The 17,829-nt window shown below is 39.1% G+C and overlaps 1 protein-coding gene across 2 annotated transcripts in view; it reads right to left on the bottom strand.

The window, feature by feature from the left end:
* KDM7A (lysine demethylase 7A) overlaps positions 1–17,829 on the bottom strand; it is a 49,334-nt gene that overhangs the window by 18,879 nt on the left and 12,626 nt on the right. For both annotated transcript variants that reach the window (XM_035126578.3, XM_035126577.3), the window contains exons 2-9: positions 13,388–13,473; positions 8,289–8,406; positions 7,683–7,843; positions 6,557–6,698; positions 4,414–4,600; positions 3,245–3,407; positions 1,040–1,127; positions 195–301 (exon numbers count right to left, since the gene is read on the bottom strand). In XM_035126578.3, coding sequence (XP_034982469.1) covers positions 195–301; positions 1,040–1,127; positions 3,245–3,407; positions 4,414–4,600; positions 6,557–6,698; positions 7,683–7,843; positions 8,289–8,406; positions 13,388–13,473 — 1,052 coding nt within the window. The remainder of the gene's footprint in view (positions 1–194; positions 302–1,039; positions 1,128–3,244; positions 3,408–4,413; positions 4,601–6,556; positions 6,699–7,682; positions 7,844–8,288; positions 8,407–13,387; positions 13,474–17,829) is intronic.

Here is a 17,829-nt window from a genome sequence, read left to right on the forward strand (position 1 = left end):
CAAATGCTTTTAATCCATAACGTTTCTGTCATATCAAAACTGAACAAAGTAGCTACACTTACATTTTCCAGTTATAAACTATGAGTAACTTACTGTATGTCTTGTTTGACTGATGTACATTAGACATGGGTCTTCCCACAAATGGTAGAAAAAAGTCTAGCCTCACGTTCTTCTTAAAACATGAAATGAGTTACCTTTCAAAGTTTCCAGCAAGTTTTTGGCCACAAACCAACAGATGGCTTCAAAGAAAGGGAATTTGAAAAGATCTGGGGTTTTTAGCCTTTTCTCCATTTCATAACACCTAAATAAACAATTTAGAAGGATTATTCAGTGTGAATATTGATCACTAAATTATATGGTGTGCAGCAAAATGAAGCAGTCCATGACCAACAAGATACATCAAGATTTACAGTCAAGAGCAGGCATCCCCAAACTTCGGCCCTCCAGATGTTTTGGACTACAATTCTCATCATCCCTGACCACTGGTCCTGTTAGCTAGGGATCATCAGAGTTGTAGGCCAAAACATCTGGAGGGCCGCAGTTTGGGGATGCCTGGTCAAGAGTAATAAGATCAAACTTGACAAAACTGGGCAGAACTTTTCTAAGCACTGGACTTAACTCTTTTGAAGTTCTGTTTCATATTGAGCTGCGACGTTGGACTTCATAATACTAATATATAAACCCAACTTTAAACAGGCAGTATTCAAGCAACTTGTGCCATTACGGTATGCAGGAATTAGCATTTATTTTCCAGTTCCTGAGTTTTGCTTGCCAAATTTCAGTTTGTTCTGATGTAATCTTCCATGTTATCTTGTTTAATTTCAAAGGCAAGTGGAACAGAACAACCTATTCATTTCCATCTGGATATAATTCCTGCAATATTCAGTCCACCCCTGGCAGAATAGCAGCATTGTCTCTTTTATAAGTGTCTTGTGCCATTTAATCTCATTTAATCAATTATGTATCAACTGAATGACAAAAATATTTTCAAGCTTATGGGAGAAGATACATAATAAAAAGAGAAAGCTCCAATACAAACCTGAGCTGCATGCCAATATTGAGGTTGTGCAAAAAGTTTCCTCCAAAAGCCATACAGTCCTGAGAAGTGAGCACAGCATGAATCCAGCCTGAAATGACAGGTAAGTAGAACCTGAGTATCCCTGCTACAAAATATTTCGCATGCCCTACATTTTGGACTTCAACAAAACACAGGATAGCACTGATACTTTGAAGACCTCCAAGATAACGTTTTGTAACAATATTGGCTTCACTAATCACACTGGGTGAAAGACATCCACATCCTATTAAACTTTCTAAGTACAGTGGTACCTCTACTTACGAATTTAATGCGTTCCGAACGCACATTCGTAAGTCGAAAAAAATTGTAAGTCGAATCCCATAGGAATGCATTGGGAGAAAAAAATTGTAAGTAGAAGCAACCTTATCTAAAAATTCGTAAGTAGAAAAAATCCTATCAAAACCGCATCCAAGATGGCGGACGGAGCTCCATTCGTTAGTAGAGTTATTGGTAAGTAGAGGTACCACTGTATAGCAGTTTGGTGAAGAAAGTGTGTGAAAATGGAGAATCCCAAAATCTAAGCCTCTTCCACCTCCAGCTGGGAACAAACTGAAGTACCAGGATAAAAATCAAAAGTGTTCATTTTATCTAATTCAATCTTGAAACGGAAGTCTATGGCACACTGAATGGAAACACTGTCTAAAGAGTTTATCAGACTCTAGTACAGTGGTGCCTCGCTAGACGAATTTAATTCGTTCCACGGGTCTTTTCTTATAACGAAAAATTCGTCTAGTGAATCCCATAGGAATGCATTGAATTTTTTTTTTGAATTTTTTTTTTTGCCCATAGGAATGTATTAATTGAATTTCAATGCATTCCTATGGGAAACCGCGATTCGCTAGATGAATTTTTCGTAAAACGAATTTGTGTAGCGAGGCAACCTCCGCTAGAAAAAAACCTTTCGTTAAGCGGAAATTTCGTTAAGCAGGGCATTCGTTAAGCGAGGCACCACTGTATCAGAAAGCTCCTTAGCTTGTATAATTGCAATTTATTATTTTTCTTGTGTTAGTTTCTTGCACAATGTTTTAAAACCGCCTGATGTGTAATCATTAAGTGGTACATGGAAGATAATATCCAATATATATGCTCAAAATAGGTCAGTTAATGCAGTCGGAAATTCTAAAAGAGAGCAAAGAAGAGGAGGGATGCTCATTGCTTCTCTGGATTTTTTCCTTTGGAGCCCTGGAGTCTATTATGTTCTCATAACACCATGACTAGACTTCTACAATACCATCTGTGCTAGGCTCTTGGCTGAAGAATGTGGTTCCCTCTTTCACATTAGGAAGGACATTTTGCCAGTAATAAGATCTGCACTGTGTTTGGCAGTTTTTCAGGCACACTTCAAGGTGGTGGTTGTAGCAACCTATAAATCCCTCATAAATGTGACCTTACATACTAAAAGAATTGTCACAAGTCAAGCATGACCATAAGTGACCTCATGGTACTGGCATCAATAAGGCAAGTTTGAAAAAGACATAATGAAATATTCTTGGTGACTATTTCACACTGCTCTCTCCCAAAGGATTTGCGAAATTCCAGTATCAGAGATACAGTATACTTTATTTTGTTGACTAGGGTTACATAGTCGTTGCCATAACGCACTGCACATTAAATTATTTTGCTTTAAAATGTTGCTTTTCAAATAGAACTACCTAAGGCATACTTAGTTTCCTAGTTAGAAATCTTAGAAACCCTTTACTTTTACATTCAAAGTGGACTCGAGTGTAAGAAAAAGAAGTTACTCACACTCAGAGGAGTCTAGACCTTGTATGTCTGTATGAGTCACTGATCTGAACAGGCATCCTCACTTGAAGGAGAAATCCCAGAGCAGCGATTCATGCAGACACTCTTAACAATTCTAAGGACAAGTTGTTCCACTGTGTCATGAGAGATTTAATGTTTCAGCCACACCCATTCAGATTCAGGCATACAGCAGAGGCTAACTGGATGGGAGACAAGACCAGAACAGTGAATCTTTCAGACACAGCAGGCAGCCTCTGAGTGGGAACTTTTAATAATTTCTCAACTTCCATATCCTAAATTGGATCTATAATTGCTAAACACATTAGCACATTTTTTAAAATTGAATTTTAAAGAGTCCTCTGAACACCAGCCACCAAACTCAACAGATATGAACATGATTATCCCTTGGGGGAAGCATTTTACCTGTGGGAACAAATAAAGTATGTCCTTGCTTCACTACACACTTGTAACACTTGTCAACTTTATCTCCAAAATACACTTCACTCTGGGTGACAGATGAACTCCAAGATTCGTAGATTGCCAAATTTTCATCAGTAGGTTTGATCAAGTAGAATATCTTTTCACCCTATATATAAAAAATATTGAATGAGGTGCAATTTGTCCCTGATACACAGTAAAACTGTGATAGTAGCAATTTAGGAGAGGTAGAAGATGATGGGATCAAAAGGCTTTCCCAAACTGGTGGCCCCAAGATGTTGTTGGACAGCAGCTCCAATCAACCCTCTTACTGTCCATGCTTGCTGGAGCTATTATAGCCCAACATCATTTAGGCATCAGGCTTGGTAAGTTGGGAATGGGGTATAGGAATGAAAATGCCTAGGTTCCTTTCCAACTGAACATGATAGGCCTGGAAATAACGTTCTGGGCATAGCAAAACAGAGAACTCAATAGCATGAAGTTGGAAGAGATCAGTTTTTAATAGCTTTTCCAACTATCACACCCATTAGTGTTCAGATTAACAATTTAAAAACTCTCAGGCCAATAGCCACAAAATGCCCAGTTTGTGGTTAAACTTAAAACCTTAATTGAACTAACAGTTTCAACAGTGTCATTCATAACCACCCTGAGACCGCCAGGAATAGGGCAATATGTAAATTCAAATAATAATAATAATAATAATAATAATAATAATAATAATAATAATATAATAATAATAAGCAAACATGAGCCATTTAGCTCCTACCCAATCATTGTGCTGCTGCAGTGTGCTGCATGAAACTGTGGTTTGGCTTAGTGTGTTGTCCAAACCTGCACTCATGGTTTAGCTCTTCCAGACAAATTGTAAGACACAGGACAAACCTTGGTTATAGCTCACTGTCTGACTGGAAAGAGTGCACACAAAATTAAGCCAAACCACAGCTTAGCACATTAAAGTAGCAAAATGACTGGGAAGGAGCAAAGCAAACACAATCTCATCTCACATTTCCTCATTTGGGCTAAGCTGTAGTTTGGTTTAGTGTTACGGTATGTTGAAACCAGGCTGGTGCATGCAAGAACTCTTCAATATATATATATAAACCCATTATGAATACTGTACATTGTATATTTAGAAGTCAGCAATGCTTTCTTACCCAAAGAACATGATACCAGACAGACGTTCCCCCAAAATCAATATGGAAATCTGTATAGCTATCTTGAACTCCCATTAAGCAGTACTTCTGAACAAAAGGCTTAGGAAAGACTGAATCATCTGGCCAGTAGTTTTCAACCCAAGAAAGTTTTCTGGCGATTTCAGGGACTTCCACTAATTCAGACATCCTTAAAAGAAGAAACACATACAATTAATAGATAAGAACACAGTGAATGAATTTTAGTGAAGGTACACGGATGCAACCAGTGTCTACGCCGTTTTTATCTGCACCAATTAAGTATAGTAGCTCTACAAGTCAAAAGTGGCAGTTCATATAACCAATTAATATTTAGCATCTTTTCTGAAGCTCAACACCAAAAAACCAAGATCATGGCACTGGTCCCATCACCTCCTGGCAAATAGAAGGGGAAGAAATGGAGGCAGTTAGAGATTTTACTTTCCTGGGCTCCTTGATCACTGCAGATGGTGACAGCAGTCACGAAATTAAAAGACGCCTGCTTCTTGGGAGAAAAGCAATGACAAACCTAGACAACATCTTAAAAAGCAGAGACATCACCTTGCCAACTAAGGTCCGTATAGTTAAAGCGATGGTTTTCCCAGTAGTGTTGTATGGAAGTGAGAGCTGGACCATAAAGAAGGCTGATCGCAGAAGAATTGATGCTTTTGAATTATGGTGCTGGAGGAGACTCTTGAGAGTCCCATGGACTGCAAGAAGATCAAACCTATCAATTCTGAAGGAAATCAGCCCTGAGTGCTCACTGGAAGGACAGATCCTAAAGCTGAGGCTCCAATACTTTGGCCACCTCATGAGAAGAGAAGACTCCCTGGAAAAGACCCCGATGTTGGGAAAGATTGAGGGCACTAGGAGAAGGGGACGACAGAGGACGAGATGGCTGGACAGTGTTCTTGAAGCTACAAATTTGAGTTTGACCAAACTGCGGGAGGCAGTGAAAGACAGGAGTGCCTGGCGTGCTATGGTCCATGGGGTCACAAAGAGTCGGACATGACTAAACAACAACAACAACATCTTTTCAGATGCTACCTGTAAGGGGGTGGGCTTACAGGGAACAGCCACCCCTCATCAACTCCAGTTCTTCGAACGGCTCTGACAACAGCGGAGGGGCAGGAGACAGGAAGGAGGAAATGAGCAGAGTGGTGCAGGGCTCAGGCAGCATCCAGGAGCACTGCCTACAGCCCGTGATACCAGCAAGGGAGGAGGGGCCAGCAGAGGTTTCTAAAGGGGAAACAGCAGAGGGGCATCCTTTCAAATTCACCCCGGAACTGAGGCAATCAGCGGCTCGCAAATGCAGGGGGTGGAGATTTGGGGTCCCCAAACTACTCTGCTGGGGGAGGAGCCGAAAAGCGCCAATGCAAGAATCTGATGATACTCAGTAGACATGTTTTCATGAAGCTCTTGCACTGTAAATAATATCCACAATAAAAGTCTTAAAGACAAGATGGTTTGGAGTGTCGTTGCTCGAGGGTAGCCAGCAACACCCCTGACACTACCCTGAAAAGAACAAATGGAACTCATTCATTCCTTCAAATAAAGTTAATTTAGGGTAATTCGTGCTAAGTTTTAGACAAAGGTATCATAATCAAATTACTGTGACCTACTTCACATATCACATTAAACCACAAGCTACAACAAATTGTGGCTTAATGTGAACGAGTGCATGCTGATGTACATTGTTCAAAAGTACCCAATACACTGCTACCATTGCACAGATGAAACAAGCCCAAATCTTACTTGTTGTGTCAACTAAACCCATTGCTCATTTCCTCCAAACTACAGGTTTGGATGACACAAGAAGCCAGACTCGGGCTTGCTTCACCTGCGGCATAGCAGAAGCAGTAGTACCCCTGGAGAATCTTTAGTATGGTGGATCTTTATGCTGCTAGTTCACATTCAACCATAGTTTTAAAGTATGCTTGAATATGACATGAGAAGCAAGCCAAATATATTTGCTTTCATTTGCCAATCTCCATATTGCCAAATGCCAGCCTCCAAGACTGATTTTTCTACTTAATTAGAGCAAGCCTTTAGGAAGCCAGGGAATTATATTGTAATCCACTTCCTGATATAGGATTTCAAAACAAATGTGTAAAAACCATATACTCACTTTGTGTCTGAGAATTCAAGGCTGATCAAATTTAATACTTTTGGTCTGTCAGGATTTGTAAAATACTTAACATAATTATGGAGCTTCATTTTACTGTCTGCTTGTCTTGCCACATCAATAACATCTATCATTTTATCACCACCTGTAAAAAAGAAAGTATTAAGTCTCTACATAAACAAGGATCACCAATAAACATCACTGAAAGTCACATCTAAGGATTTTGGCAAAATATTACTTTCTATAACATTTCCAGTGTTCTTAAAAAGGAGTAGTTAGTATCTAAAAAATAAGCAACAATTTATGTTATTAAAAACAAGAAATATTTTATTATATTGTAATGCTCTCTTAAGGTAAAAGGAGTAACTGTGCAGCACTGAGGAAATTATATATGGTCATAGAAACCTGAAGGTTATCCTTCACTACCCAACAAAGCGATCAGTCTTACCAGCAACCTGGAACTACAATTTCAGAGATGGTGACAATGTAGATATCACACTTTTACTGTTGGAGTAATCTCACTAAATCTGATGAGAAGTCTAAATATAGAGGGTGTCATCTAATGTTGTCTGTGCATGAGCAGAATGGGCCTCACTACACAAGGGGGCTTCCCATTTCTTATTTCCTATCTAAATCCCCCCCAACCTGCTCCTGACAACAGGGAATCCCTCTGGAACAATTTGAAGGAAGCAAGACAGAAGCAAAGAGAAACCTGCTTGCACAACACTGGATCACACATTTAAAGGCTTTCATTTTTTAAATTGTAAAGTGTAGAGAACTCAGCTTAAATTAAATGTTCTCAAACTTTATCACAGTAAAGCTGCAAACAAAGAAATGTAATGTCTAAACTTCCAGATATGAATATTCATCCTTCCAAAAGGCTTTCGCTTTTTTGTTCTAATTTGAAGGGGCCATAAAGCACCACACAAGTTGTCCACAAAGTTGCTTGCATTGCACTAAGAGTTGACATGCTAGTATTCTGCATACCACATTCACAGAGCAGAGTGACAAATGCTAAACTCCATTTGTGACTGCATACATCAGTTTAGGTAGCCCCACTTCTAATTACAGTACATGTGGTTTTATTACCATTTTAATTTTTTACTCTGTTCTTCATAACAGACCATACCTACGTATCGTTCCACATCCAGAACAGAGAAAGTAGAGGGAGGAAGCCTGAGACCTAGGCCATCTAATTTAGGAACCATAATGGGAACATCAAACCCATGCTTCTCCAGGTATCTTTGTGTCAATTGGCTGCCATGCATTTTCAAAATGATGTCATCAGCACTACAAAAAACAACAATACTTTTTAACATTTTAAAAGTAAATGACAGTAAAACCTGAGTGTTTAATCACACCTAATCCAGAAGAGCAGCAAGTAATTTCAATGCAATTTCTGAAATTTAAGGCTTTCATTCTCCCTAACAGTTATAGCATATAGATACTTAAGCTGGGTGTTTATAGTAGCTTCATTTACTACTACCATTGCAAATCAGCACTGCAACAACTGAAGTCAATAGAATTCTTGCAGTATTGGTATCTCCAGCAATAGCTGGAAATCTGAATTGTTGCTCTCATAGTTTAGCTTTGTTTGCATTATTTGGAGCTATTAATTTGTTTGTTATTGTTGTTTATGACTTGAAGACAAAAACTGTTGTTTGAAGGAGCTAGAAAAAAATGACAAGACTTTCTGCACCTGCTCTTATATATGTTCTAATGCAACTTATATTACCTTGGGAAGGAGCGAGCACGTAGCTGTTTAACAAATGTTCTTGTTCCAGCTTGTACTGGCTTGGAACCATCATCAAATTCTGTATAGTCATGTCTGTGCCAGTTCCTTCTCTTCTTCACTAGATAGTAAGGATTAAAATATTAGCTTCTAAAATTAATTGCAACTACCACATTTGTCAATGGGACACAGGTGGCGCTGTGGTCTAAACCACTGAGCCTAGGGCTTGCCGATCAGAAGGTTGGCGGTTCAAATCCCCGTGATGGGGTGAGCTCCCGTTGTTCAGTCCCGGCTCCTGCCCACCTAGCAGTTCGAAAGCACATCAAAGTACAAGTAGATAAATAGGTACCGCTCCGGCAGGAAGGTAAATGGCGTTTCTGTGCACTGCTCTGGTTCGCCAGGAGCAGCTTAGTCATGCTGGTCACATGACCCAGAAGCTGCCTGTGGACAAATGCCGGCTCCCTCGGCCTATAGAGCAAGATGAGCACCGCAACCCCAGAGTCTTCCGCGACTGGACCTTACCTTTACCTTACCACATTTGTACCTGGCCCTTTCCTCAAGACATTTAAGAGAACTATCCAGTTTTCTCTTTTAAAAATCCCATAAGGAAAGATATGCTTAATCATGCATGGTTGGGTCCCAGGTCACATATGCACATCATACAACTGAAGTACTATACTTGCTTTCTCCAAAAGCTACAGTTCTCAGCACTCTTAACAAACTACAGTTCACAAGATTCTTTAGGGGAAGCCATGTGCTTTAAATAGTGTGGATTAACCCTAGAGAAGCTTCATAACTAATCAAAGATTTGAACCCAGGTCTCCAAGTCCAAGTATCACATCACCAAACTGGATCTCATACATTTTCTGACAAGCTGCCTCCTATTAATTAGTGAATAAATCATCCTCTGCCCTGAATTGAAGAAAACCATTTATAAATGAGCTGGGTGATGGCTTCATTAAAGAAACTCATATAAAGTCTAGACTACATTTACACTTAGAACTGAAGCAATAGAACTCATTTGCATGAAAAAATCTATTACGAGCCAAATATTACAATTCGTAACATTTTCTTAAAGTTACAGCTGGATAATAATTCCAGGCTTCATAAACCATAGTTTATAGTTTAATAGTAACAGGAATAAACATTGGGCAGAGTATTCCCTTCCCCTCTTGCTGCATCATTTCTGGCTTATGACTCTTGGCTTATATTTCTGGTTTGTAAACTGCCATCAAGCCATGGTTCAGACAGAAGAGAAACTCTGGTTTAATACAAGCAAGAAACAAAGTACTGAAGGGAGCAGTGCAAGAGGAGAGGTGCTCAGCTCCAGGGTTTGTTCTCCATTTCAAAAAAACATGCTTGGAACCAGGCCATACTCTTAAAAGGGAGAACCAAAGTAGCCCGTGCACTACAACTCTCATCATTCCTGGAGCTGATGGGAGCTGTAGTCCAACAACATCTGGAGAGTACCACATTGACTACTCCTGCTCTACAAGCATTTATAACAATTTGCAGTCCCTTCTTTACTCTAGGACAGGCACCCCCAAACTGCGGCCCTCCAGATGTTTTGGCCTACAACTCCCATGATCCCTAGCTAACAGGACCAGTGGTCAAGGATGATGGGAATTGTAGTCCAAAACATCTGGAGGGCTGAAGTTTGGGGGTGCCTGCTCTAGGATCTCAGCATGGTTTATATGGGGTTCATAATTTTCCATTTGGGGCAAGCTTCTTATTTAAATTCTCACACACACTAAAAAGGTATACTGATTTAATTATTTTAGATGGTGGATATATCCGTAAAAGAAAGATGTTGATTAAAATCCCTAAACTTAGAATTTATATCATTTCCCTAGCCTTTCTTAATTTAAGCATTACATTCAGGGGACAGAATTCACCAAACCAGCTCTGTCAGTAGAAGCCCACTTCCATAAGGGAGCTTTCCCTCGTCTCTTCCACCTGCACCCCCCAAAATTAGTTCAAGTGGGAGGTCAGAAGAACCCTCAGAATAGCACATTGGGGGAGAAGAGGAGGATTGTTCTATTCGGTAAATTGAAATGCATGCACAGGTGGAATGACTGGAAGAGTGCAACGGTGAATTCCACCTAGCATCTTATTCCTATCTTTCACTTTTCAACTGTCAACCATGACAGCAGACTTCAAGCATTCAAAAATAATGTGTGAAGCGTGCTACAAGCACACCACTCCAGCCCGACTTTTCCATGTTGAGTAGGAAGGTCTGAAAGGTGGAGGTGGTGGGTTTCCAACCATGCCTGGATGAACATGCTTCAAAGCATGTATTATTTTGAACATCTGAAAGAGTTTACTACTAATTGTATTTATGAAATCTTGTATCCACTAAAGCTACTGTTCTTTATGGGTTTTTTAAAATAAAAAAAATAAACTTAATTCTGCACATTGAGCCGCTGACAGAGTATTAGTAATTTCATCTAGGCATTCTGAGCTCATTAAGCTTTCATTGTTTCAAAATCAATGGATCATATTACTCCGACTAATCAAAGGAGCAGAAGGGTATTATATTATATGCTTGACTGTCATCCACCTCTCTCAACAAAACTGCAAGTTGCAGTTTACTACTCAGAAGTAGTATGAAATATGAAACTTAAATAAAGTTGGGAAACATGTCACGCAGAAATTGAAGCATACGCCAAACTGCACAGTAATCAAACAGCTTGCGTCCTACTTCAAGATAAAGAGGGATGCAAAGTCATATGGGCATGGCAGCAAAGTTTATGCTTTGCCTGGATAACAGTCTACAGAGGATCAGCGCACACAGGATGGCCGATACACAGAAACCACTTTCAATGGCTCCTTTAAAAAAAAAAAAAGGCTTCATACTCCAAACCATTTTATGTGGCAGCTCATCACAAAGACTTGGTACATTTTCTGTGTAGCACTACAAATATTAAGAGGTTTGTAGTAGCCTGGATTATACACAAAAGCAGCTTGCTGTAGCAAGGCAGCTGCCATAGGCAACCACTTAAAGGAGACTTCCATGTGGCAGTCGTTTTGTGTGTGCCTTGGGTGTGCATATTTCTGTGCGGAATGATGCATATCATTCTTTCCATGTGTACACACCTGTTTCTTCAAGCTCAGTGACCACTTTGGAAAGCGGCCAATGTTATCTGACAGTTATTAAGGTGGGCAGCTGCACTACAAAAGACATAAGACAAAGCCTCTGATGTAACTGAACTTCTCTATAGAACAAATTGGTATGTGGATTAACAGGCTAGTATTACTTGCCAGTAGTTATAAATTGCATTTAAAAAAGAAAAAAAGATTACTGTAGCCAAAGTGTTCAATATTTATTCTAACAAATATTAGGCTAGCTTCAATAAGAGAAATAAAAACAAAACCACAATTCAACAGTATCACACATATGAAAAGATTAAAACAATAAATCTATTAGAATCCAATGTACCTTTGCAATAACTTTCAGAAAGGCAAACATCTAATTTATTCATAAATTCAAGGTGGTATATTAATTATAAGCAATTATTCTAAAATTATTTATTAGCCCGAGCTATGAATTTTATACTGCATCTTCTAAAGGACACTTAAAAAACATTTTCAAACAGATAACATTATAACCTACCCTGAGAGGCAATATTGAACATTGCTTAATGTTTAATGGGGGTTCAAATAATATTCAGGAATAAATCATAGATAAGTCCATGAAGCATTAATTTCAGTGTGTTCCTATGCTTCATCTTCCAACTGTTAACCTCTCAAAGGGAATTATTTGAGGCTTAAACTGGGGAGGGGTCCTAGGCACACCCGACTCCTCAACTTTCCCAGATTGAGAATGAAGGCCAGAAGGTGACTTAAGCACATCTGACTGCCTTTAGAAGCTTCCCTGCAGCTTTCCAAATGCAATTCCTCAATGATATTTGAAAGCAGCTGACAGATTCTTTTGCTTTACCATTAGTGATAAAAACTAAATTGAGATTCTTAGGACACTAAACAACTACAGCTATTTGGGCAGATCAAGATGCCTGAAATCAGGATGATCTATTTATTCAGGATGGATCTATTTCTTATCACAATATAATCACAAAGCAGGTTAGGACTTTCAGTCCTGAACAGAGAGTTTCACCCTGTACCCTCATCAGGTACAATCAGATTGGCCTAGCAATCACCCTCTAACACAGTGCCATAGAAAGTCCAGTGATCTGCTGATTGGTCTGCTTGGCCTTCTTGCATGGTAAAGGAATCCTCTGTTCTTTGTTGGGTGTGACTGTTTCCAACCAACCACAATAGGTCCTATATGTGCATGCCAGAGAGCACCAAATCTTAACAGCCATGCTGAAAATTCTTTTTATTTTTTTAGCATACAGTCGTAACTTGCTTGTCGAATGGAATCCGTTCCGGAAGTCCATTCGACTTCCAAAAATGTTCAACAACCAAGGCGCGGCTTCCGATTGGCTGCAGGAGCTTCCTGCACTGAATCGGAAGCCGCGGAAGCCATGCCAGACATTCGGGTTCCAAAGAATGTTCACAAACCAGAACACTCACTTCCAGGTTTGCTGTGTTTGGGAGCCAAAATGTTCAAGTTGCATGGCATTTGAGATCCAAGGTATAACTGTATTACTCCAGTTTTGTTTAATCTCCACTGGCTTTTGGTTTGCTTATATATAGTAGTTATATATAAAAGACCTAAATGATTTGCAACCAGGATTTCTGCAGTACCATCTCCACCCACACAAAACTGCACATGTTATCTTACACATAATAGTTCCATGTCCTGTTGAGCTTCAGAAGTACGGTTACATGGGACATGGGGAATAATCTTTTTGGCCATGGCACCTGAAGATGTGGAACTTCCTCCTTTGGGAACTCTCTCCTCAGTTGGCCTCCTCTTACGGTTTTTGGGCACTCCCTTTATTTCACCAGGTAGTTGGCCTATTCTAAGCTTCTTTCTGCCATGTGTAATTAATGGCTCTGCTTTTATATCTGTGTTTTTCATACATGCAAAGCCCCCAAAAGGGCCTTTTTAAGAACTGAAAGGTGAGGTTTAAATTATTATTATTTTAAAAACAACAACAACAACAACAACATGCATCACTGCTTAAATCATTACTTACTCAAGGAGGGTCCATGAAGAACTGCACAATTGGGACAGTGGTACAGATCAATGTCAACAGCATGGTGCTCTTCTACTCTGACACAACTAAAAGAAGAAGAAGAAAAATCTTCAGGAACTCTTAAGTTGCAACTGCACCTTTTAAGGAAAATTATCAGAAGTTACATATATAACCTTAGGACAAGTTCTTCTCATCACCAGCTGGGGTGCAAAAGTTCAAGGAAAGGATACACCAAAAGTTGCTGCCTCAGCTGCACCAGTGGAGGCACCCTGCATCCTTTGTCTTGTCTTCTCTGCTGCAGCCTTAAGTAATGGCTGCAGGCAAGTGACAGATGAAATCCAATTATGAAACAGAGCAAACCATGTTATCTTATGTGGTGCTGCATGTTATTGTTATACCATTTTAAACATTAAGACAGTCTTTCGGCGGAGCTAAAGTCTGATGGACAAGGTATAAATCTACTAAATAAAGAACCTGAGCTTGTTCCCTCTTGAGCCTCCCAGAACCCAGTAAGCAAGGCAGAGTCAAAACCTTTTCTACCTTGCTTGTGGGGTAAGATCTGTCTCGCATGCTACCTCCAAAAGGTAAGGATTGGGGGGGGGGGCTCAACTATATGCGGTTTTGTGAATACACACCATCCCCACAATGTAAAGGTAAAGGTACCCCTGACTGTTAGGTCCAGTCACAGACAACTCTGGGGTTGCGCACTCATCTCACTCTATAGCCCAAGGGAGCCGGCGTTTGTCCACAGACAGCTTCCGGGTCATGTGGCCAGCATGACTAAGCCGCTTCTGGCGAACCAGATGCAAATTGCAAGTGACGTGTATGCCTATGATTTAACTATATAGTCAGTAAACTGTAGAGAACTCATAATTATTTCATTTATCAAAGTGCAAGGGCATAAATTGAGAGGTAGGTAAATTTAAGGACTGGATAATAGAATCATGTGGCAAAGTTTCATTTGAAAATATTGCAGGAAATGCAGCCCGTTATTCAACAAATCTGAACACCACCATTAAATAGGTGTATTGTATTCCATAGCAAGCCTTTTTCCATTAGATTGTAAAACTGCAAACAGTGCCTTTCTTTCTTTCTTTCTTTCTTTCTTTCTTTCTTTCTTTCTTTCTTTCTTTCTTTCTTTCTTTCTTTCTTTCTTTCTTTCTTTGCACTTTATGTTTTTATGTTGACAGTAAGTATTACTAGAGGTCAAAGCAAGAGTACATTAAGCCAAGTTTTAAAACAGAAGGAAATGTGGTGTGTGTGTGTGTGTGTGTGTTTAAAAAAAGCTTCAGACTTCTGCTGTAACTAAGAAGCAAAAAGTGTGACTGGATAGCTCCAATTAACTGAGGACATATCACACACTATTGGATAGTTTCCATATGCTAATTGGCAATATTATCTTAACCAAATTAATTAAGCAGATTAGTACTTCTCTCTGCCTGCCCTCCCCAGTTTATCCTCCTTTAGATAAAGTATACTCTTCTCAAAGTAGAAGGCTACCACAAGATAGAAACCCTCCTCCCTGTATCAAATAGCACAGGCAACTGCCACAAGCAGGCCTTGTGCCTGAAGGAAAGGAAATGGTAAAGAGCCTTCTTACTGGCCATAGCTGCCAAGTTTTCCCTTTTCTCGCGAGGAAGCCTAGTCAGCATAAGGGAAAATCCCTTAAAATAAGGGATAACTTGGCAGCTATGTTACTGGCTTGGCAACAACAGAACACCAATTGACTAATCAGTTGGTGGCAATGAAAGGAAGCAATCATTACACTTGGAGAGGATTCCAAGTTCTTTTCAGCTTAGGAGGTGTTATATGGAAATTACTAAAACTACTTCCCAGTAAAAGCCCAGAAGTGCTCTTACTACCTTTCGCCTGGAAACTCACTACTGCAGGAACTACATCCTTTCTACTTTCTGTTGCAAACCACCACAAATGGGTTGATGTGATCATTTCACAAGGGCAGAAACAATGAAATATGCTTAGCAGCACTTATAAAACAACTAACGAGCACTTTCCTTCTGTCTCTGCCAAAGGTAAAAGGTATGGTATATACAATGGAACCTCGGTTTTCGAACATAATCCATTCCGGAAGACCGTTTGGCTTCCTAAACATTGGAAAGCTGAAAGCGGAAGCCTCAATACAATAAGGAAACTCAAAAAGGAAGCCACGGGACACAATCGGCTTCTGAAAATCGTTGAAAAACCGAAGCAGTTACTTCTGGGTTTTCGGCATTCGAAAGCCAAAACATGCATCGATAGACATTCGACACCCGAGGTTCCACTGTAGTAACAAAAACCAGTAACATATGTTCCCTTCCCTTCCACCATACTGCTTTTTTTTTTACACCTTCTTCCCTTATACAGCCCTCTCTCTAACCCAACTACCAGCATATTTTCTACTACCATTTGAGGTGGGGTGGGAAACCTGTGCATTATTTCACTCCAACTCCCATCAACCCCATCAATTACCAGAGGTCAGGGATAATGGAAGCTGTACTTCAGCATAATCTGGAGGACCACAGGATTTCTGCCCCTGCTTTAGAGGTTCAGATTCCATGAGGAAAGCGGGTTAAGCCCCTGACAGTGGTGGAGAAAGCAAGGTGCTTCACCAGAGATACATATACACTCATCAATAAACTGAAAAATACAGTTCTGTATATAAATTAAGTGTTGTGTTTATGACCAACCCAGGCCAGAAGCGGTCCCAATCTTTGAGATATATATATATATATATATATATATATATATATATATATATATATATTTGTTCACAGAATGACATCCCTTCCCTTCCCCACTTCTCTATACAGCCTTAAAAGTGAATAAAACATGTAAAAAGAATGAAGTATATGAAGTGAGCTTAGCAACCTACTTGCAGTATGTCACCCAACAGCTTCAGATGAAAATAAATAGATTTTATACCACAATGTATTAAAAATTCATAACACTTTCTGACTCTAGTTGCCTTTTAAAAATAATGTAGAAGTGATTTCATGTAGAAGCTTTTTGCTTTAGTGGCAACATCAGCATTATACCCTGCTGAACAAGAATGAACTCAACATTTTCCACAAGAATCACCAATTTAAAGACCTACTTTACTTAATGCCAGACTAATGGAGATTAAATATTAATTCCATTCAAAGCAGTCATGACCTGGAAAACTAGCACTATCTATTTAGAACCACTGGTACCAGTATGAGGCAGACCTAAAGACACGAATATTCTAAATAATGAAACATTAGTTTGGCATATTTTGATGTCAGTAGTCATAACTGATATTAATGTACGCAAATGAGTTAGTTTCAATTTATCCTGACTTATGCCTCATGTTTCCAGTTTCACCTCACCGTTTAATGTCCCCTGGTGGGGAGATGCACAAGCTGTGCTAACACTGATACAAAACATCTACTTTGACCATAAGGACAATGCAAGGAGCAGTAAGCATGAAACAGTTACCACATCCATGCAACATCTGAAAGCCACCAGGTAACAGAGCTTGCCTTCAAGCCAGGTTGTAGTTTCAGAGGTTCACTGCATTTGTAGGCATACAGCCTATGACTGATTTCAAATAAAATAAATAAATAAACAATAACTTTTAACCTCTTGAAATGTAAGTATTGAGGCATTCAGATTAAATCAAGAAGTGCCTAAAATATATTAGTAGTATAAATTATATTTCAATTTAATTAAATCTATTAAACTATTATGGAAAAAGTTTTGATGCAATCTAATTTTCAATTTGTACACCAGTATTTTCACAGACTGTGTACAGCTACAAGTTACTATAATATTCCAGCCACAAGTGTGTAAAAACTCTCTCAAATTGAGCCTTGGTATATATAAATTTTAGTTTATCAAAGAGAACCAAAAGAGCACTGTGGCACGTTAAAAAAATAAAAAAATAAAATATAGGGGCATGAGCTTTAGAGAACTAGCCTCGTTTCTGATGCATGAAGCATTAACACCTTAGTTTCACATGTGTGGTAGTGCAAAATAAAATAAAAAGTAGCAATTGGGCCAAATGGTCATGAGAATTACACCCATAATAAATCTATTTTAATCCTTAAAATATCACAATAACTTGTTTTTGCTGTGAAAACAAACAAACCTCACTTGGTTATCACACTGAAATTTGTTGTTTATCAATAAATAAAACTAATAAAACTACTCATTCATTCATTTCATCAAAAGTTCTGATAGGGAGCAGCTAAAAGTATTCTAGATGTCTAATGCTGACTAATCTCATGAACATATCCCAAGTATATCACAAGGTCAAGTCCCTTATACTTACGATTTATTTAAAAAGTTAAAATTGTGGGGGGGAGACAAACTCAGAGAGCATTTTCCTCAATTTTTCAACAGAGGCTCACATTTTAAAATATGAATGGATTTAACCTACATAACAATTGGTAATTATTCATTCTAGTTTTCTATATTAAAAACTA

This window comes from Zootoca vivipara, chromosome 9 (assembly GCF_965207765.1).
Source record: "Zootoca vivipara chromosome 9, rZooViv2.hap1.1, whole genome shotgun sequence".
NCBI classification, from domain to species: Eukaryota; Metazoa; Chordata; class Lepidosauria; order Squamata; family Lacertidae; genus Zootoca; species Zootoca vivipara.